Raw genomic sequence first — 22,516 nt, forward strand, 5'->3', positions numbered from 1 at the left:
CCCCCCTCCATTCCCCCTCCCTCTGAAGAGCAGTCCGGATTTATGCCCTGTGGGAAGTCCCAGGTCCTCCCCCCTCCATCCAGGTCCAGGAAGGTGAGCATCTAAACAGGCTAGGCTCCCACAAAGCCATTTCATGCAGTAGGATCGAAACCTAGTGCCATTGTCCTTCGCTTCTCATCAGCCCTCATTGTCCGCCATGTTCAGAGAGTCCAGTTTTATCCCATGCTTATTCAGTCCTAGTCCAGCTGGCCTTGGTGAGCTCCCAATAGATCAGCCCCACTGTCACAGTGGGTGGGTGCACTCCTCGCGGTCCTGACTTCATGCTCATGATCTCCCTCCTTCTGCTCCTCATTTGGACCTTGGGGGCTCAGTCCGGTGCTCCAAAGTAGGGTCTCTGTCTCTATCTCCATCCATTGCCAGATGAAGGTTCTATGGTGATATGCAAGATATTCATCAGTATGGCTATAGGATAGGGTCATTTCAGGTTCTCTATCTTCAGTTTGACCCTCAATCCTATGAACACCTGATTTTTGATAAAGGAGCTAAAAGTTTACAATGGAAGAAAGAAAGCATCTTCAACAAATGGTGCTGGCATAACTGGATATCAACCTGTAGAAAAATGAAAATAGATCCATATCTATCACCATGCACAAAACTCAAGTCCAAATGGATCAAAGACCTCAATATCAATCTGAACACACTGAACCTGATAGAAGAGAAAGTGGGAAATACTCTACAACTTATGGGCACAGGAGATCACTTCCTATGTATAACCCCAGCAGCACAGACATTAAGGGCAACATTGAATAAATGGGACCTCCTGAAACTGAGAAGCTTCTGTAAAGCAAAGGACACTGTCACTAAGACAAAAAGGCAACCCACTGACTGGGAGAAGATCTTCACCAACCCTGCAACAGACAAAGGTCTGATATCCAATATATATAAAGAACTCAAGAAACTGGACTTTAAAATGCTAATTAACCCAATTAAAAAATGGGGCACTGATCTGAACAGAGAATTCTCAACAGAAGAAATTCAAATGGCCAAAAGACACTTAATTAAGGTCATGCTCAACCTCCTTAGCGATCAGGGAAATGCAAATTAAAACAACTTTGAGATACCATCTTACAGCTGTCAGAGTGGCTAAAATCAAAAACACCAATGATAGCCTTTGCTGGAGAGGTTGTGGAGGAAGGGGCACACTCATCCATTGCTGGTGTGTTGAGATAAAAGCAGCAGGGCTGCGTCCCCGGCACCGGGCCGCCCGCATGGCTAGCTTATGCCCAGAAATAATTACACAGAAACTGTATTCTTTCAAACACTGCCTGGCCCGGCTAGTTCCAGCCTCTTATTGGCTAGCTCTTACATATTGTTCTAACCCATTTCTAATATTCTATGTAGCCCATGAGCTGGCTTACCAGGGAGGATCTTAACCTGCGTCTGTCTGGAGCAGGAGAATCATGGCGACTCCTCGACTCAGCTTCTTTTTCCCAGCCTTCTCTTCTGTCTACTCCGCCTACCTAATTTTCTGTCCTATGAGGGCCGAGGCAGTTTCTTTATTATTAACCAATGAAAGCAACAGATAAGATACAAGACCCACCTCCATCACTGGTGGGAATGCAAACTTCTGCAACCACTTTGGAAATCAGTGTGGCGATTTCTCAGGAAATTGGATCAACCTACCCCAAGACCCAGTAATACCTTTCTTGGGAATATACCCTCACCCCAATTCTAACTGAGCTTGGGGTTCTCTGTTTATTCCAATATGTTGGACATGTGGAGATATCGAGTTTGCAAACTTACATAAAATAAGGGTAGCAGTCTCAGTTCTGTATAGAGATATGCAGGTAACAGTCTCAGCTCCATAGAGGGGCAAGTCACACCCACAAACAGCTTGAAGCTGTCATCTTTGGTTTGGCACCTTTATCTTGTTCATTGTCCTGTGTTTCTGTGTGTTGTGTTTTTGAAGCTGACAATATGGGACAGACTCAAATCATGACTTCTTTGACTTTAATATCATGATCACTTACAGGACTTTAGAGATAGAACCATAAGCATAGGGGTATATTTTCCTAAAAGGGATAAAACAAACTCTACCTTAAACATTTCATGAAACGGAGTCAGCCTTGGCCCCAAGCACAAGGCTGCAGGGCAGCATGCTTGTGTGGATGGGTGGCTGGACTATGCATCCTTGTTGTTGCAGTGTAGCAAGGCTGCCAGCCACAGTTGTAGTGGGCAGATGTACCCCAATAGGAGTTCAAACACTGAGCAGAGAATCTGGGGTCAATTACTATGACTTGAAAGGTTAACAATTTTTTCTCTGCATGCTGCATACTATCCTGCCCCTTTCCATGCTGGTGGATGAGTTCCCTCTGCCTGCTCTGGGGTCTGCATGCCTCAACTTCTGGTCAAACCTGACTAAGGTTTGGCTCCATGGGTCAAGGGCTCTGGCTATAGGGCAATGGCCATGTTGTGACACTATAGCCAGATTTCCCTCCACAAGAGCTGTTTTGGTCAGATCCAATGTGTTATAAATATCTGCCATTATTTATAGGGGCTGGCTACAATTATTGGTTAATGTATGAAAAAAAAACTACTGTTGGTCTTAAATGTTTCACGCTGGTACTGGATTTTATGTGATATAAATTTAAAGATTTTTTTGTTATAGTATTTGCATGTTTCTACTCTTGTTTAAAATATTGTAGCCACACAATATATCATATACTACTGAGGGAAACCACAAGAAAGACTTCGGTAAGAGTTTTTATGTTGTCTGAAAAGCGCAAGAGATTTTGGTTTGTTGTCTAAAAAGCAAGAGAGATTTTGGTATGTTATCTGGAAAGCGAGGGAGAAAGCAGGAGACTAAAAGAATAAAAAGAGAAAAATGGACTAAAGGTATATGAAAAGCTATAAAAGGTCAGAAGTGGATGTAAACTATGTTTGCTGTGGTTTCTCATACATGCAAATACTGAAAATGCTTGTTTTGTTTAAAAGTTTGTCTACCTAAGTTTTTTTTACTAGCGGAGACAGAAAGGATCTGGCTATTTTTGCTGTCTCTACCACCCATCACTTTTGTGGCCACATTTACGGGTCTGACTTCAGAAATTTATCACTGAGCTCTGGTTACTAAATTTGGGTTAGCAGAAATTCAGATCACTTTTTGGTATAGATAATGTTAAAACTTCTATATGCTGGTTTTTTTTTTTTATTAAAAAGGTGGCTCTAGAGTTGGATTATGGCTGTTCCTTTGTTAAACCCATGTTTTATTTACTTAAAATCTATGCATGGGCAATTTTAAAGAAACCATAAAGCATAATTCCATTTTAAATTTGGCATTACCATTTTGCTAGAGTTAAAAAAAATGGATGCCACATGATTTCACCACCATCTTGATTAAAGCTGACCATGTGGAGTGGGTCTAACAGATCTCTAAGATAGTTTGGATTGGGATAGATTTTTGCATGATGACTCATGTCCCTTTCTAAAAAGAAAATTTATATATATATATATAATATATATGTATATATTATATGGATTTAAAGTTTTAAAACTGCACCTCAATGTTTTTATACTCAATGTACCTGTCTCTGCCAGCTAAACTTTGTTTATTTAAGAGTGATAATGGTTATAAAGACATAAATGGGTAATAGGAAACAGCTGAGGTTTACAAATGTATGGCAGGACTAGAGTCCCAAAGAATTTGCAGTCAACAATGGACCTTAATAGTTTTAGAAATTCCAGTGCCAGGTGATGGTCACCAGAAGTACCAGCTACAGTGAAATGGAGCAGGCTAAGATCTAAAAACAGGCTATGTATATGCTGTTGAGAGTGGGACTAAAGAAGTATTTTATTGGGGCTGGAGAGATGGCTCAGAGGTTAAGAGCACTGGCTGCTCTTCCAGAGGTCCTGAGTTCAATTCCCAGCAACCACATGGGGACTCACAACCATCTGTACTGAGATCTGGCACCCTCCTCTGGCCTGCGGGCATACATCGAGGCAGAATGTTGTATACATAATAAATAAATACATCTTTAAAAAAAATATCTGTCACAGGGGGCTGGAGAGATGGCTTGGTGGTTAAGAGCATTGCCTGCTCTTCCAAAGGTTCTGAGTTCAATTCCCACCACCACATGGTGGCTCACAACCATCTGTAATGAGGTCTGGTGCCCTTTTTACATAATAAATAAATATTATTAAAAAATATATCTGTCACAGTCATAAACCCAAAAAATTCTTATGAGTTCCAGGGAGCCAAATTAAAGGATCCACCTTAAACAGGTCAAATACACCCCCTCTCAATTCCCTGGTCTAAAAATTTTTTTCTTCTTAAACTTAACTTTGTCCTCTGTTCTGCCAATACCTTAAACAGGTGTAAAAGACACTAGATATTTCCATACCACAAATCCTGGCCAGGAGCAATCTTTTTTTTTTTGTTTTGTTTTGTTNTGGTTTTTCGAGACAAGGTTTCTCTGTAGTTTTGGAGCCTGTACTGGAACTAGCTCTTGTAGACTAGGCTGGTCTCGAACTCACAGAAATCCGACTGCCTCTGCCTCCCGAGTGCTGGGATTAAAGGCGTGCGCCACCACCACCCAGCCAAGTCAGATGTTTTAATTAAGATTCACAACATAGGATAAACTGCACTTGTAAAATAACAACACGAAAAATTCTGTAATGGAAGGATCACCATAACATGAAAAACTATATTAGAAGGTAAAAGCATTTAAGTATTAACTAATGGTTTTAAAGTATATTTCTTTGTTCAAGGTCTGTTTAGGCTGAAGAATGTATGCTTAGCCTCCTTATCTTTGCTAGCTAACTTTGTTGGGTTTAAGCTGTTTGGATAAACTGAGTCATAAATTTTTATATTGACACTTAGAGGTTTGGCCCTCCTTCTGGGGAAATGTTTCTATGTCAACCACTCTGGGGTAATTAGAGATTCAGTGGCCTTGTTAATGATAGAGAACAGAACACTCACAAGAAAGCTGGATGTAAACTTGTTCAGCTGGTCTCCTTGGCTAACCACCTTACTTTCAGCTCTAACAGGCCCCTAATGATCTTGCTTCTTCTTATCAACAGACTTGATGACTTTTGTTCCAGAATGGGCCAATACTGTTCGATTTATGGTATTGAGGTTCCAGTATCACCCCCTTGAGCCCCTGAGCAACAGGAATCGTGATTGAATCCTGTAATTGGTACTTGTGAAGGGGGAAAAAATATAGTGCTCAGGGCAGCTTGCTACACACCTGACAAGATGGGTTCTATAGATCAGCAGGACCGTAGACCTGAGTCTCAGTTTGCCCTAGGGCAATGCTAGCTCTTAGACTCCCTCCTGTTTCCGTTTCACCCTGGGGCCTGTTCCTTGCCTTTGCAGGAGACAGCATTAACAGCTAGATATAAACTTGTTCTGTGTTTACCCTAATTTTGAAAAATACAAGTTAGTCATCTTTAAAGTTCTGATATAATTAGTTATGGGAATAAGCCTTATTTAGTTCCCCATATATGTTTTCAAGGTCAAGCTTAAAATAAATAATGCGAAACAAAGTTTGTTTAAGCAGACATACCTAGGCAGCCCTCATACTTCAGAGATCTGCAGAATATGGCATTTAAAATAATGATTAAAAAGACAGAGACTCCGAGATCCTAGCAGTAACCCAAGGTCTCCAAAGAAGATTATGAGACACCATGATGTCTCCACCTGGATTACGATGACGCTGACCACTGGACGAGATGCCCCAGTGCAACACCTGCTGCCAGGACCTGGTCCAGACTGTGGACAAACAGTAGGATCTTGGAGAATTGATTGCACCACAAAAGTGGTAAGGTCAGTCTTTTCCATGTCCCTCTTCCACAGAAAAAGAAAACATTCACCATATGGGCCTGGCTTAGACAGTAAGTTGACCCTGACCACTGGGCAAGATATTTTTGCCTCCAATACTGTGGAGACCTGGGTATGACTTACTGTATATGGACTCTGGACTCTGTCATTTTTAATAGATTCAGAAACTCTGTACTTAGATATACTTTATTTATCCTTCTCAGATCTCTGATAGTATTAATGGCTAGGGCAGTTATAATGTCAGTTTAACAGCAAAACGTATCCATATTCTTCCACAAAGCTATAGCCAACTTGTTAGCTCATTCTAAAGCTACCATACATGGTTCTCTGGACAGTAGAACAATATACATTCTTCTAACCAAAATCTGTAGTTTTTGCTAAGATTCAAAGGTATAAATCTATTCCTTCTGTTTACAGATACCTGTTATCTAAATTTTTCTAAATTTTAACTTCTTTTCCTAGTTTAAACATATCTCAGTAGGCTTCCACTTGGCTGGCAGATGCATCTAAACATCAGTTGCCAACTACAACCTGCTCTGAAGTCAGCAAGCCCTAGACTTACTGAAAGCTGATGTGGTCCAGTTCAGCTGATATGATTGCTACCTGTCCCTTCAACAGAGTCTGCCCCATTGCCTAAATGTCCTCCCTACCTTTGGCTAGCCTTTCAACCAGTTTGGGCCTGGATAACAATGCCCCAATGTCAGCTTGAAGTAGTTGAGGAAAGGAACTTGTCGTCCCATGCTTCCTGCCTAAAATAAGTTGAAAGGCCTTTAAGACAAAGGGGAACTCCCTGGCATGGGGGACAAGATAACTAACTACCTATAGTGCCTGTTGATATACCAGAAAAATAGGTCCAGAGTTGTCAATTAATGGATTTATTAATTTAAATAGTTTCATACCTCCTTAAAACCTGGGCAAGCAGGACCCAAGATTGGGTCCTGTCATCGGTGCTTGGGAGCCAGCCATGATAAGCTATATATGAACAGATCACCCAAAGGAAGTTCTTTACTTCCAACCATTATCACCTGCCAGTGTAGAACTCAGCCATTGATAAGTTTAATGGAGGCCTGAGTCTCAGTAGTTTACCCTGAAGCAATACCTGTTTGCAGGAAGAACCACAAGCTGAGATTACCCAACCACCACCCAAGAACAAACTATCTGAAGGAAATGCCTAACATTCCAACTGCTGTAGAAAGGATCACCTGCTAGCACACAGTCACCAGGACACCCCTAGACAAATGTCTGCCAATCAGGGGTCCTGAACCTCAGAAACCCCTTACCCCCATCTTTAGCACTATAAAAACTCAATTCTAACTGAGCTTGGGGTCCTCCGTTTATTCCAATATGTTGGACATGTGGAGAGACCAAGTTTGTAAAATTGCACAAAATAAAGGCTCTTTAAAAGCTTTACATACGGGACTCGGTCTCCTTGTTGGCTTTTGGCGTATTTGGGCATAACAGGAGGCAGAGGCAGGCGGATCTCTGAGTTCAAGCCCAGCCTGCTCTGCAGAGAGTTCAGGACAGCTAAGACTACATAGAATGCTGAGAACTTACTGAAAAGTTTTTGAGACCCAATAAATCTCTCTGCCAATGCAATAATCTGAATCAGACCAAATCAAACCGAATTAAAAAAGGCCCAGGTTTAATGGATACTAACACTCAAGTGGCCTTCCAGGCCCTCAGAGAGGAGATGGGAAAGGAAGATCAGGATATCATGTTTTTGTTCTATGGGGGGCAGTTTAAATACCTGAGGTAGTGACTTGAGCATCTCTGGGAAGGGGGTTACCGGTTGGCAGGCTTTCTCAGAGGTGGAGTCTGGACAGAAGCAACTCCCGGGGGAGGGGGCTTGGGATGGAGCTTTACACTCAAACATTACAGACTGTTTGGATATATGGATGCCAGGGGCTGAGGTGAAGCCTTAACCCAAACATTACAGACTCTTTGGATATAGGGGTGCCGGGGTGGGGTGACACTTCAAAGCAAATATTCCAGACTCTTAAGGTATAGGGGTGCCAGGGTGTGGGGTGACACATCCAGCTACATCTTGAGTCTGAAGCACAGGAAGAGACAACACTCAAAATGGCATGAGGCTTTGCCATGGTGATGTACTTCTCCAACAAAGCTGGACCTCCTGGAGGTTTCTAGATGGTGTGACCAACAGAGACCAAGTGTTCAAATGCATTAACCTGTGTCCTATGGGGAACATTCTCACTCAGCATTTCATTTCTTGATCTTCATAGGTTCCTAGCCATGTCATGCTGCAAAATGCATGTAGTTCAAAGTTTCCAAAACCCCTATAGTTTTTCATAGCTTCAACACTGTTTAAAATTCTGTTTTAAAATAAGTAATGCTGCACAGGTGTGTGGGTTCACACAGGTCCGTGAAATGAAGACTCAGAGACACTTGAGAATGAACTTCGGCTCTGTGTCTTCTGCGGGCTCAGTCTCTGTGAACTGAAGCACTTTCCCTTTGCCTCTTGGCATCCTTATTTTTTCCCTATGTTTACATTTTAACTAGTAGATTTCTTTATCTCAAAACAAACTGAATGAAGTTTCCAAAACCACAATGCCAGGTGCAAATACCTGATTCATGAGGTACCACAGTTTTCTGGGTTTCCTCTAAACCAAATTTTGCATAGGCTTTGTATCCATGGGAAACTCCCAGACAAGATTCACCCAGGGCAACAAAAGGTATCTGTAACACAAATGATGGATTAGGAGGTGAGTGAAAACTCCAACGCTAGGCCAGGTATAGGACAACAGGGTTTCATCTCTAGTGGAGGTTGCTTGCTAACCCTCTGACTCCAGGCAGGCATGAATTTCTGCCACAGTCTCTTTTTTTCTTTCTTGTTTCTTTCTTTTTCTGTTTTGGTGGGAGGTTACAAGGTTGGGGGTGAACTTGGGAGGACTGGGAAGTGAGTTTGATTGGTATGCATAATATGAAATTCCCAGATAATCAATACAAATATTATGTTGGAACAAAATTAAAAAAAATAAAGTCGCTTCTGAGTCTCAATGCAGCCTCTTAATTGTAATCTCCTATAAAATAAGAAAAGTACATATTTCCAAAATATAATAGCCAGCTGGGCATAGTGGCACACACCTTTAATCCTAGCACTCAGGAGGGAGAGGCAGGCAGAGCTCTGTGAATTCAAAGCCAGCAAAAGGTAGAGAGATCATATCTTAAAAACCAATTCTGTTTCTGTATTTAGCCATCTTGCTGTGGGGATCCTGTCTCTGCCTTTTGAATATGAAGATTACTGATGGCTACTACACCTGCCAAGGTTTACATGGGTTTTAGAGATCCCAGCTCCAGGCTTCTTGCTTCCATGGCAAGTGTGTTATCCACTGAGCTATATTCCCCCTCCTGTATATGTCCATTTAAGGAACTATTAGCTGTTTCAAGGAAAGCTTATTGTTCAGAAGGACAAAAATCAACTTAGAGAAGCAGAATTGGTTAACTCCAGATTCAGAAAGAGACCTTGCTGTTGTCATTTATAGCGTTATAAATGATAACACTTGCCTCAGTGAATAAAGTGGAGAGAGATCAACGTGGATACCTGCATCAGCTTCAGGTCCCAGGAATCTGTGTGGACTGTTTGAACTTATGACAGTTTCTTTGTTTGTAGATTCCTCTCTTTGGTGCTAAGACTATTGTCCAGAGAAGTCCTGATGAACCAGCACTGAGCAAAGCTGAATTTGTTGAGAAAGTCCGTCAGAGTAACCAGGCCTGTCATGATGGAGACTTCCACACAGCTATTGTTTTGTATAATGAAGCCCTGGCAGTTGATCCTCAGAACTGCATTTTATATAGCAATAGATCTGCAGCCTACATGAAAACCCAGCAGTACCACAAGGCATTGGATGATGCAATCAAAGCCCGACTCCTCAATCCCAAATGGCCAAAGGTAGCAGTTTTATTTACTTTCACAGAAGCATCTATTTTCATATTTTAGGATAACATTTCATTGATTCAGTACAGATATTCATTCATAGAATCAATACTGCCACAAAATCTACAATGATCAAAAAACCAGCAACCACCTTCCTTTTTAGTGGTTTTGTAAGTGTGCCTTCTGTCCATGTTTAATTCTTTCCCTACTGGTTTTAGATTTTGGTTTATCTTTTTGCTGAATTATAGGATCCATTCAGGTTTTAGATATCTTTTTTTCATACAAATGTTTAAATGTGGTAGAGTGATTGTATTTATCTTCTTCAATTTAAAATGAGCTAACTTAGCCATGTATTGGTACATGCCTTTAGTCCCAACATTTGGGAGGCAGAGATAGGTGCATCTCTGAGTTGTAGGCCAGCCTGGTCTCTCTTACACAGAAACCCTGTCCTAACCATCCTCCCCACCCCCCTAAAGAAGAATAATTTAATCAGGGAATTCTTCACTAAAAAAAAAATCATAATTATATTCTTTTGAGCATTGCATGGTACAAGTTGGTGATTTTGTTTTTTTTTATAAAGATGCTTTTTAACTTAATGATAGCATTACATTATTATAGATGTATAAAATATGATATATATGTATCCTAAGTTGAAAATAATTTAAGTGAAAAATAAATAAGCTGGGTATGGTGGTAAATCACCCAGCATTCAGGAGGCCAAGATAGGAGGATCTTGAGTTTAAGGTTATTGTTTTAATAAAAACAAAACATAATACACATTCAAAACATAACAGCTTTGTTGGCCCTCAGGTTTCTATACTTAGTCTGGAAGTTAGACAAAATTGTTTAACACAAGCTGGGTATGGTGTTCAAGTTTATAATTCTAGCACTCAAAAAGAAAGATTTCATGTTTGAGGCTAGCATGGCCTGCATAGAAAGTTCTCTAAGACAGCCTGGGCTTTATAGCAAGCCTTGTGTTAAAAAACAAACAGATGATGACATTTATGGGTAGAGATGGCAGTTGTGACTGTGGAAGATAAAATTGGGGCTTGGAATCCTAGAGGAGCCTGAAGTCCTGAGTTAATGTGAACCTGAGTTGACCAGGTACACATATTTTTCACAGAGAATAGAGGGAACAGATATTTTTTGACTGAACTCAGCCCCAGATATTTCCACCAATTTTATTAAAAGTTGACCTATGAAATTCGGAGGGTTGCCTTTTCCTCAGATGGTTTGAAATCAAAGAGGCACAACTGATATAAAAAGACAAAGCAGCCAGAAAAGGAGATTGTTTGGAGTTGCTGGCTGATGGTTTCCACCCAGCAAGAAACTCTGGGGATGTTGACATCTCTAAATGCCACATGTCTCCTGCTTGATCCTGACCACAGTACTCAGTTGGGCACATCGACATTTAGGAGGTTCTAAGAGGGCATCCATTTTTGAACCTTTCTAAATACCTACATGTTGGGAGCTTCATATCCATGGAGTTTGATCCATTGACAGGGTCTTTCTTTGTTATTAGGAAATAAAACTTTTTGTATCTGAGACTTAGAGATAGCAAACGGAGTGAGACTGTATCTGGCCACCTGCAGAGGAATTTCTACTCTATTTCTCATGCTGCCTACAAGATGTTGGGTTTCTAGTCATTACGTGCTCCAGCACACATATATAGAAGCCTGAGGGCCACCAAAGCTGTGTCGTTTCTGTGACTTCCCTCTGGATTCTGCCTTTCACAGCTTCTTAAAACTGTTTTTTTCTTTAAGGTTTATTTATGTATACAGAGTTCTGCCTGTATATTTGCCTGCAGGTCAGAAGAAGGCACCAGATCTCATTACAGATGGTTGTCAGCCACCGTGTGGTTGTTGGGAATTGAACTCAGGACCTCTGGGAGAGCAGCAGGCAGTGCTCTTATCCTCTGAGCCATCTCTCCAGCCCTTGTGATAACTTCTTACAGTGTCATTGTAATTCTGTTACCAACGCTCAGGGTCAGGGCCAGGTGTTTCCAGGTTGTTGGCTTTTTGTTCAACAGTGAAATAAAAGCCCACACAGATTTTACAGTAACTTATTACTTTATTTTAAACAAAACAATAGACTACATCAGAATATACTGCTAGAGAGCAGTGGGCCACACGAGTGAAGATCCTCAAGGCTTCAGGTTATTGCCTGTGGCTTATTTTTCTGAGGTCCAGATCAAGGAGGGGCTGGTTACTAAGGGACATAGCTTTGGTGGTTCTCTGTTTTGATCCATTGGTTAGGTTATATCATAATTTTTCTCCTACACATTTCCCTTCCCCCAATGTATCAGATTTTAGGTATATGCATGTCCATTTATATATAAACATAAGATTATAAATAGGGGATTTTTCGTGAAAGTTCCCTTTGGGGACAGCTTGCTTTACTGTGAGTGTATCCAAACAGGCCACATTAGTCTTCCTGGACATCAGGAGAGTAAGAATGACTAGTACAGGACTCCCCCCCCCCCCCCCCCCCGAGACAGGGTTTCTCATTAGCTTTGGAGCCTGTCCTGGAACTAGCTCTTGTAGACCAGGCTGGCATCGAACTCACAGAGATTGCCTGCTTCTGCCTCTCGAGTACTGTGATTAAAGACATGTGCTACCACTGCCCAGCTAGTATAGGACTTTTAAAACAGTACTTCCAATCTTGCTTACCAGCAAAGGAGTTACTGGAACAATGCACCAAACATCCAGTTTGACTGCAGTAGTGAAGAGGGCTTGTAACTGGAATGTAGTCAGTCTGACCTCAGAGAACCATCTTGTAACTGGAATGTAGTCAGTCTGACCTCAGAGGACCATCCGTGCATCTTCAGCCTGTGCAAGTGAGGCTTAGTGGGGGAAGATTCCATTTATGAAACTTTGTCCACTTTCAAAGTCTTTGTTGAACGTCTAGCCATTTTGATATGCAAATGTAGTTTCTGATGTCATTTCGATAATAAAAGTATATCCTTTCTTTCAGTGGTTAAGTTCACACTTCCTTACCTGAGAAGTAACTGCTGCTTGGCATAATGCCCTTATTTGGGGCAATGGTGGATACAGTTTAAAGTTCCTCTGTTATAGTCAGAATTGCTTTGATCTTGGCAAGTGCCTGTGACCAGTAAGACAGATTTTTTTCTTTTTAATTTATTATTTGTGTGTGTATGCATGTTATTGTATGTCATTCACATGTGTAGAGGTCAGAGAACTATTGTAGAGTCAGTTCTGTCAACACAAAAGTATAACTCTTACCTCAAAGAAGATAAGGGATAGTTTATTTTGAAGCCAAATATAAGTGATAATAGCTTACGAACAAATACCACGTTCTAATAAGGTAGCAATTTCACGAACATTCTATACTAACAGAATAAAGAAAATTATAAATCAAGACTTTTTTTTTCAGTACAACAGTGAGGACACTGGGTAGGTAAGTTCTAGCAAAGCAGGAGAATTCTGCCGTAGACCTCAGATGCTGTCTGATGGTGCTCTTAGACCTTCTGTCTAAGGGGTCTTGATCATGTTTCTTTGCCAGTTAAAATGTTAAAAGGCAGGAAAAATGTTCCTGAAGCTGAAAACCCAGCCTCCTCTCCAGGACAGGGTTTTAAGTCTTTGGAGTCTTCCCATCCTACTTCAGGGCTGGGCAGTTTGAAGAGAGACAGGTGGTTGATTGGTTCACAGCTGTTGTGCATATGTGCTTGAACTTGTGGGCCACTCCATCAGCAGGGGGCCCTACTGACAGGAGAAAATTCACAAGTATTTTGTTTTAAACTGCCAGCTTTTTGTTCCAGATCAGGAGGGAGAGGAAGAAGCCAGTTATCTTTGAAGTTCACCATCTTTATCACCTACTCTCTGCTCTTCTCCCTATCTGTCTGCCTACCTCCTACTCCCTCACTTTCATTGGTGGAAACTAGGATTTTGTTAAGCTAAGATATCCCAAGGGGTTTTATCTGTGATGTTGGGTCTGACATAGAAGTGAGCAAGGAATGGCTATTCAGGGGCCTAAAACAAATAGCAATTGGTGACCTACTTGCATGCATTAGGGAATCAGTTGCCCCAGACCTCTGTTCTGAGACAGACCCCCTTGCCCACAGACCAAAGGCCAAAACCAAAATAAAACGAAAACAGTAGCAATCACTACAAAAGAAAAAAAAAAAGAAAAGAAAAAGAAAAAAGAGCAATTATAAAAGGTATTTATTAGGGGGCTGGAGAGATGGCTCAGAGGTTCAGAGCATTGGCTTCTCTTCCAGAGGTCCTGAGTTCAACTCCCAGCAACCACATGGCGGCTCACAACCATCTGTAATGAGATCTGGTGCCCTCTTCTGGCCTGCAGGCATACATGGAGGCAGAACACTGTATACATAATAAATAAATAAATCTTTTAAAAGAAAAAAAAAGGTATTTATTAAAGATAAATTGTAACCAGGCTGTGTATCTACTACTCTGACCTCTACATAATCACTGAAGTTTTAATTAGCTGGAAAGATTGTGTTCAGAGAGATTCTTTCTGGGAATTTGTTTTTGTAGTTCTCTCCTTCCACCTTTATGTGGATTCCTGGAAATGAATCCAGTTCTTTAGGTTTGTGCTTTAGTAAGACAAATTTTCATAAAATTATGTGATAGAAGATCTTAGCTGCAGGTGAATCAGAGGCCTATGTCAGGTCTGAAAGAAACTCAGGACAAGTGACTAACTTGTGCCTATTATTGTACCAAAGCCCCTGCTGGCCTCCAGGCTCACTCAGTACCCATGGCTCTTCTCAGCTCTTCTTACCTCACCCCTACCCCTACTCCACCTCAAGATCTCTCTTCCCCCAGCTTCTTATTCCTATGTAACTTTGCCATTCTTGCCATATACCCTCTTGGCCCCCTGCTGTGGAACAATGGTCTTGTACCTTGTAATGATTTTTACTTGTATTTTAATAAAATGCTGATTGGCTAGTAGCCAGGCAGGAAGTGTAGGTGGGGTGACCAGGCAGGGCAATGAAAACAGGAGAATTCTGGGAAGAGGAAAGAATAAGTCTGCAGTCATCACAGGGGAAGTCAGACACAGAGGAAGCAAGATGAGAATGCCTTGCTGATGAAAGGTACCAAGTCATGTGGCTAACACAGACAAAAAAATAAGTTATAAGAGTTAAAAAGAAGCCTGAGCTAATAAGCCAACTTGTTTATAATTAATGTAGACCTCTGTGTGTTTCTTTGGGACTGAATGGCTGCGGGACCAGGTGGGACAGAAACCTCTGGCAACAGCTCCCTCTCTCTTGGTCCTCTTTTCTGCTTTGGATTCTTCCAGATGCTTCTGGCTGTACTTTCCATCATGTCTACAGTTAAAACCTTCCTTGAAACTATACCATGGAGTGCTCATGTCCTTTCTTTATACGGTATGTATGGAGATCAGTTATCTCTTCTTCTGCCTGGTGGAGGCAGGGTCTCACTGGTTCTGTGGTGTTAGTGTTGTGTATTCTAGGCTAGCCATGGACTTCTGGTGATTCTCCTGTCTTTGCCTCCCAGTGTGCTGTGGGATTGTTGGGATTACAGTCTTTCCCAGCAGGGATGAAGGCTTCTCTGTAGCTGGATAGATGGTGCCCGGCTCTAGTCTTCTCTGGCACACACACAGTAGCAGATAGTGAAAGGATAAAAAGCTGTAAAAAGGGTACTTATGGTTGGCCCCGCCAAAGTATTTCCTCTGAGAGAATGTGCAGTGTGCAACAGAATTATTGCAAGGGGTTTATTGGGGGAGGGGAGAGTGAAAGAGTAGAAGGCCTTCTTGGAGTGGGTACATGAGAGAGACAGACAGACAGGAAAGCACGAGGAGCAAGAGCCAGAGAGGGAGCTGATGATCAGGTCCTTTTAAGAGGTGTGCACCTCATGTAGTTGAAGGTGGAAAGGTGATGAAGTAGCTGCCTTGGTGGCTGAGGCAGGCTGACTGCTGCTGCTGCTTTTGTGGGAACTAACAGATAGAAAAAAGTGTTTTCTGTATACTTTTCTTCTGGGTTCCCTACTTTTACATTTTACTGAATTTGACTGATAGTTCTCTTTCTGACTATATTATTTTTACTGTTATTTTGGAACCATTTGAGATTAAATTGAAGACAAATTGGCTTGCTACTTATAAATGCTCCAGTATATATTGAGAACATTCTGTTGCATAACCACAATGCAACCTTTAAAATCAGAACATTAACATTAATATAGTAATACTGTCCAATCTTATAGACACCATTCACGTTTCAGTGATTGCTTAAGGAATGTCTTTTATGAACCTAATTTATTTTCTGGCCCCAGATCTACTATTCGGAAAGAAATGTATCAGATGCTATGTAGTTAGACTATATTATCAAACATATGGTGCCTACCCACATTTTAAGTAACTTACTTGATGTACTAGATATTTTATCATTATTGACTCTTACTTGGAATTTACTTAGTTGGTGCCTTAACCTTAGACCACTATAGTAAAAAACAGGAACATATATTTCTTGCCTTTTGATTTTGACTCTGCTTTTGCCCATTCTACATGTCTAATACATTGGTGCTGGTTTGAAAAGCCTGGGAATCTCTTGACTCCAGGTCCTACCAATTTCCTCTTCTCTACAGGAATTAGCCATAATGTGTCAGAAAAGGAATTGCCTTTAGAATAATCTTATATGTATGACCAGCACTAGGGCTATAAGATATACACTGAAAAGAACGATAGATTGTGCTTTGGTCTGAATTTCCAATCAGGTGAATGTACTCGAGTTAGTTTGGATTATTCTTGTGCCTACAGTCTTTGTAATCATAGTATAAAGTCTCATTAGGTAGTGGCTTGTGACTTTACAAATAAATAACTAATAAAAATCATGGCCAAACTTTTGGGGCCAGTTGCAACTCTGAGGAGCAAGTTCATTGTGATTCTGATTTTTTTTTTCTCGAGACAGGGTTTCTCTATGGTTTTGGAGCCTGTCCTGGAACTAGCTCTTGTAGACCAGGCTGGTCTAGAACTCAGAGATCCACCTGCCTCTGTGATTCTGATTATTGATACCCAGATGTAAACAAGTTAATATTTGGTTGGTTTCTGCTGGTTATTTTTCTATTGCTGTGAAGAGACGGCCTGACCAAGGCAACGTAGAAGGCATTTAACGGGAACTGGGGGGCTTGCTTATAGTTTTAGAGGGTGTGACCATCTTCTGTCCATCCCACTGGGTGAGAATAAGACCACTGCCACAATTTTGGGGTCAAATTTGAAGCAAGCTTTATTAAATACTGGCCAAGAAGATGGACACTGGCCATGTCCATACCCAGGATTCCTAGAGAATGGCTGTGAATTACATTAGTTAGGCAAAAACCACAAGGCTATGTACATCCTGCCGTTGTCCAATCGGGAGAAAGCATACATCCTGATGTACTTCCTGCCCCATACCTCCTGCTTACATGTGTACATCCTGTGCAGTTGGGGCAACCAACCTTGATTCTGAAACTTCAAAGCCCATCACTAGGTCACACATACTAATCCTTTTCAGAACGGTTCTAATAACCAGGAACTAAGCATTCAAATGTACGAGCCTTTGTGGGAGGGGTCCATTGTCATTCAGACCACCACAGTTTCTAAAAGGTCTAAGAAGTTAGACGAGAAGGTGCTGTAAACTCTGGTTACACTCCAATCTGTTTACATTTATCTTTCTAAAACAGCCAGTCTCTTGACGGGGGCTGTGTAAAATAAAAAATAAGTTACATATTTCTTACTCAGAGAGGCAAGAAGCAGGACACAGGGGCTGGAGAGATGGTTCAGTGGTTAAGAGCACTGACTCCTCTTCCAGAGGACCAGGGTTCGATTCCCAGCACCCACATGGCAGCTCACAACTGTCTGTGACTCCAGTTCCACAGGATCCAACACCCTCCCACAGACATGTATGAAAACAAAACAAAACAAAACACTAATGTGTATAAAATAAAATAAATTAAAAAAAAGAAGCAAGACACATACATAGTACAGGAAAACCAAAGTTCAGCCTTGTAAAAAGCTCTGTGTCAGACACGGGACTCAGTTATGGTCTTAGCAGGCTTGGGGAGATCCCCTTTTAGAGCTCTGCCGCTCACAGCACACTGAGCGCCTTCCTCTCACAAGCTCAGCTGCTGCCGTCTTTGGTGATCCTTCCCATAGCACTGGCATCTCCGAAATGCTGCAGTGTCACTGCAACTGGACTGCACTTTCACCAGTAGCTTCTGCTGACTTTCTTCGGGGACTCTGACCCTACCACACGGTGCCAAGCCTTGATATTTCTCCATGCATTGTCTCCAAGGTTCTAAGTCTCAGCTGCTCTCTCAGAGTCCTCATGACTTCAAAATCTTGAATCACCTGGGCGACCCTTACACATGATCAAGTTCAGTGCAGAGTACAGCCTTGTCTCTCTCTGGCCCACGGCTTCAGTGTGTTACCCCCAGGATGCACTTCCCAAGCTTAGGCCTCCTTGATGCCGATTACTCAGCTCCAGCTGACCAGTCTGCCCCAGCAAAGGCTTCACTTTAGTGGTCCTTGTCTCTTTAGTCCCAGCTGACAGTATCAGACTCTCAAATTTACCTTTGAAACTTTATAGACTCCCTGTCTACATTGGTTTCATAATAGCTTTTAAAGCTCTGAACACCAGATGACTTTTCTAGCTAAAAGTTCCAATGTCCTTCTTAAATCCTCCCCAAAACATGGTTAGGTCTGTCACAGCAATATCCCATGAATCTGGTACCATAATTGATTTTACTCAAGAGTTTTCTGGAGGAACAGAACCGAAAGTCTGAAAAAAATTTATCTCAGAATTTATTAAGTCATCTTTAAAATAGTAGCAACAGCTAAGTCACATACCTGAGAAGCTAAGGATTCAGTAGTTACTTTGTCCTTGAGTTCAGGTCCCTTAACAGTTAAAGTTTAAAAGGTAATTCTTCCACTCTATCAAGCCAGTTGCTTCAAGATTGTGGGAGAAATGGTCAGACCATTGGATTCCATGAGCATGGGCCCACTGCCACACTTCCTTAGCTGTGAAGTGGGTTCCTCGGTTTATTTCAGTAAGAAAAAAGCACTGTTCCCTCCTCAGTGGAAGCGGCTCATTGTAATCAACTTGGCGACAGGTTGCTGGATGGTCACCCTGGGGAATAGTGTCATGTTGGGGGCTCAGTGTTGGCCGCTGCTGCTGGTAGATCTGGCACTCAGCAGCAGCTGTAGCTGGATCAGCTTTGGTGAGTGGCAGTCTGTAACATGATGGGGCCAGCTTGTTTGTTGTGGTGGTTTTTGTCCTGCCCAGTACCCCACAACTGTTTTAGCTCCAAAGAAAATCACACATAAGTCTCCATAAATTATAAGCTGATTGGCTCTAGCCTCTCACTGGCTAACTCTCATATCTTGACTAATCTCACATTTTTTCTGATCTATGTTAGCCATGCGGCTCAGTACCTTTTTTTCAGTGGGGCAGATCATATCCTGCTGCTTTGGTGGTCTGGGCAGGAGTGGGAGGAATCAACTTCCTCCTTCCCAGAATTCTCCTGTTCTCATTACATCATTTCTACTTCCTGTCTGGTCTTCCCACCTATACTTCCTGCCTGGCCAATCAGCGTTTATTTAAAACATGATTGACAGAATACAGACAATTCTCCGGCTGCAGTCCATGTTATTGATTCATAATGTCCATCTCCTCTACCATGGCCTCTTTGTTCATGGGTCCATTGTGCAATGACAGTCATGGTTAGGGACAAAAGACTGGTTCTCCACAGAAGGGGTCATCCTGTCTGCTTGATTATTAAACCCTTCCCCTTCCGAAGTTACTCTTTGATAAGCATTTATATGGAGCACAAGTATCTTCACATCCTTTGCCCATTTGGAGAGATCTGCTCACATACTTCTTCCCCAGATATCTTTCTCACCAGTTTTCCAATCATGCTCCTTCTAGTTGCTGGCCATCCAGCCAAACCATTGGTTACAGCCCATGAATTAGTGAACAATCACACATCTGGTTGTTTCTTATTCCTAATGAATCTACAACTATGTGCACTGCCTGAAGTTTTACCTACTTTGAACATTTCCCCCCTCTGCAGTCTTTCAGGGTTTTCCTAGAAAAGAGCTGGGAAATGCTAGGATGCTGTAGCCCTGACTGTCCTGGAACTCACTTTGTAGACCAGGCTGACCTCGAACTTCATGAGATCTGCTTGCCTCTGCTTCCCAAATGCTGGGATTAAAGGTGTACCACTACCCAGTGGTAGCTACCCACTCTGGTTTTGTGTAGTAGGAAGAACCATCAGTTAACTGTGCCCCAGTCTCTCTTCCTCAGCCATCTGATCTATAGGCCACACCCCATAAACCAGTAGGTGAATGCTGTTTGGAGCCTTTGGCAATCCCATAGGATTTTGGAGCCAGGCCATCTTTAGATAACTGTTCTTTTGAGAGACAACTCTTGACCTGTTAGTGGGTCCTTAGTGAAAACTGAACATTTGACCATGAGCTACCAGGTCACCTTGCAGCCTGAACTGCTCTTTCTGAACAGAGTGTTATCTCACCCACCAAGCCCTAAAGTCAGATATGTACAGCAACTGTTCAACAAATCAAAGTGGTATATATGGTATATATTTGGCTGGAGCAGGTCCTAAGGGAACAAGTACATTACATGAAATTGCTCAAATATTATGGTTCCTATTCCTATCACAATAACTTTTATCTCCAAGCATCCATCTGTCCATGGAAGCACCACCCCCGAGTGAACTTGGCCCTCCCATATCATCATCTGTCCAGAAATGACCTACAGGCTTTCCTCCAGACAGTCTGATGGAGGCATTTTCTCAATTGAGGTTCCTCTTTCCAGGTAACTCTAGCTTGTGTCAAATTGACAACACTCATAGGCTCATGTATTTGAACTCTTGGTCCCTAGTTGGTGGTGCTGTTTGAAGAGGTGTCTGTGTGGTCTTGTCAGAGGAAGTGTGCCACCAGAGGTGGGCTTTGCTTTTTTGCTTGTGGTTCAAGAACTCTCAGCTTCTGTTCTTGCTGGCTGCTTGCTGCCATGCTGGGCTTGTTGTATTGTAGCTTTCTGGGAAAGTAAGCCTAAATAAACCCATCCTTGGTCATGCTGTTATCACTGTAACAGAAAAATAACTAATGCAGCATTCTTATCACCAGTTAAAGTCTCAATATAAAAAATGTTGCTTGTTTGATGTGAATCATTGGGTACCCTTGGTTTTTAGATCCCTCCATGGGCTGGTTACTTTGATTATGTAGATCCTTCAGAATTAGACTGACATGGTACAGATTTATGAAATATTGTGTCAAATTGATTTTAAAAACTGTAAATGGGATCATCATAAGTACAGAATTCTTTTCAAATAGAGAAGAAACTAAAAAGTGACTTCAAAGGATTGGTTAACAAAGGGTCACTATTTGAGAATGTCCTCCCTACCTACTAGATAATAACACAACCGATTGCTTATATAGGCTTGAAAATGTAGATAAAATCTTTCAGTTATGTGGAGATAAAGGGCTTGTTTTTACTTTTAAAAAATAGGAGAATTTTATATGGCTTTTTAATGCTATGTTCAAGTTTAATACAATTTACTCTTTAAAAGAGTGAGGTATGCACTCTTTTGTGTAAATCCTATGTGGTTTTATTTATTTTTGTTGTTTTTGTTTTGTTTTGTGTTGTGTTTTTGGGACAAACTCTAGTATATTGTCCGGGCTGGTTTTGAATGAATGGTTTAAGCAATTCTCTTGGTTTAGCCTCCTGAAAGCACTGCAGATATAGGCGTGTGCCATAGTGCTTTGCTTCTGTGTAGTTTTGCAGCTTCATAGTAGCATAGAGATAGAGTTTTGCTCTGCTATTATTAATTTGTAAGAGTCTCACATGTGTTTGTAATGGTAGTTTTTACTGAAGACCTCTTTGTAGTAACAGGTTAAATAGTGAGTCTGTTGTTATTGTTTATGATACTTGGGATTGAACCTAATGTCTCACACGTGGTAGGCAAACACTCTACTGCTGAGCCACATCTACATCCAAAGTTTGCCTTTTTATGTCCAAGTGGATAGAGGAACTTGTGCTCTCTCTTCATGTTTCATATACTCTATAATTTTATGACAGTATTTGGTAAATAGTTGGATAAATAGCACTGTATCAGCTATTTCTTGATTATAAGCAATTACACATTTTTATCTGGGTATGCTAGCACCTGCCTATGACTTTGAGCACTTAGAGAGCTAAGACAGAATGAGTATGAAGTCAGCTTAGCATTGGCGGAGGCTGCTTGTTTGTTCCTGGCTGCCCAGACTTGAAGTAATCACACAGAAACTATATTATTTGCAATACTGTTTGGCCAATGACTTAAGAGTATTTCTAGCTAGCTCTTACCTCTTAAATTAACTCATTTCTGTTATTTTATATTTTACCACAAAGCTCGTGGTTTATCAGCAAGGTTCTGGTGCATCTGTCTTCTGCTGCGGCTACATGGTTTCTCTTTGACTCTGCCTTCTTTCTCCCAGCATTCAGTTTAGTTTTCCTGCCTAGCTCTATTCTGCCCTGTCATAGGCCCAAGCAGCTTCTTTATTCATTAACCAATAAAAGCAACACATACAGAAGGACTTCCCACATCAGTCTAGGTTACATAGTAAGTACCTGTATTAAACAAATGCAACTGAACCAAAAATGTAGTACATTTGAAATTTCTCTTTAGACATTGTATCTGTTTCTGTAGTACTATTTACAATGTCCAAATTATGTTTTTATTATTTTATGTTTTCTCTTTGGTTCAACCTTATGAGACCAACATGGTGGATTTCTTTTTTCCTTGTTGTACAGATAAAGA

General features: G+C 41.4%; 1 protein-coding gene across 2 annotated transcripts in view; it reads left to right on the forward strand.

Moving 5' to 3' along the window:
* Nucleotides 1–22,516, forward strand: part of Ttc28 (tetratricopeptide repeat domain 28) — a 460,167-nt gene that overhangs the window by 12,945 nt on the left and 424,706 nt on the right. For both annotated transcript variants that reach the window (XM_050122047.1, XM_050122048.1), the window contains exon 2: nucleotides 9,465–9,743. In XM_050122047.1, coding sequence (XP_049978004.1) covers nucleotides 9,465–9,743 — 279 coding nt within the window. The remainder of the gene's footprint in view (nucleotides 1–9,464; nucleotides 9,744–22,516) is intronic.

The sequence above is a fragment of the Alexandromys fortis genome, unplaced genomic scaffold (genome assembly GCF_014885135.2).
Source record: "Alexandromys fortis isolate MF-2015 unplaced genomic scaffold, M_Fortis_MF-2015_v1.1 scaffold_193, whole genome shotgun sequence".
Lineage (NCBI taxonomy): Eukaryota > Metazoa > Chordata > Mammalia > Rodentia > Cricetidae > Alexandromys > Alexandromys fortis.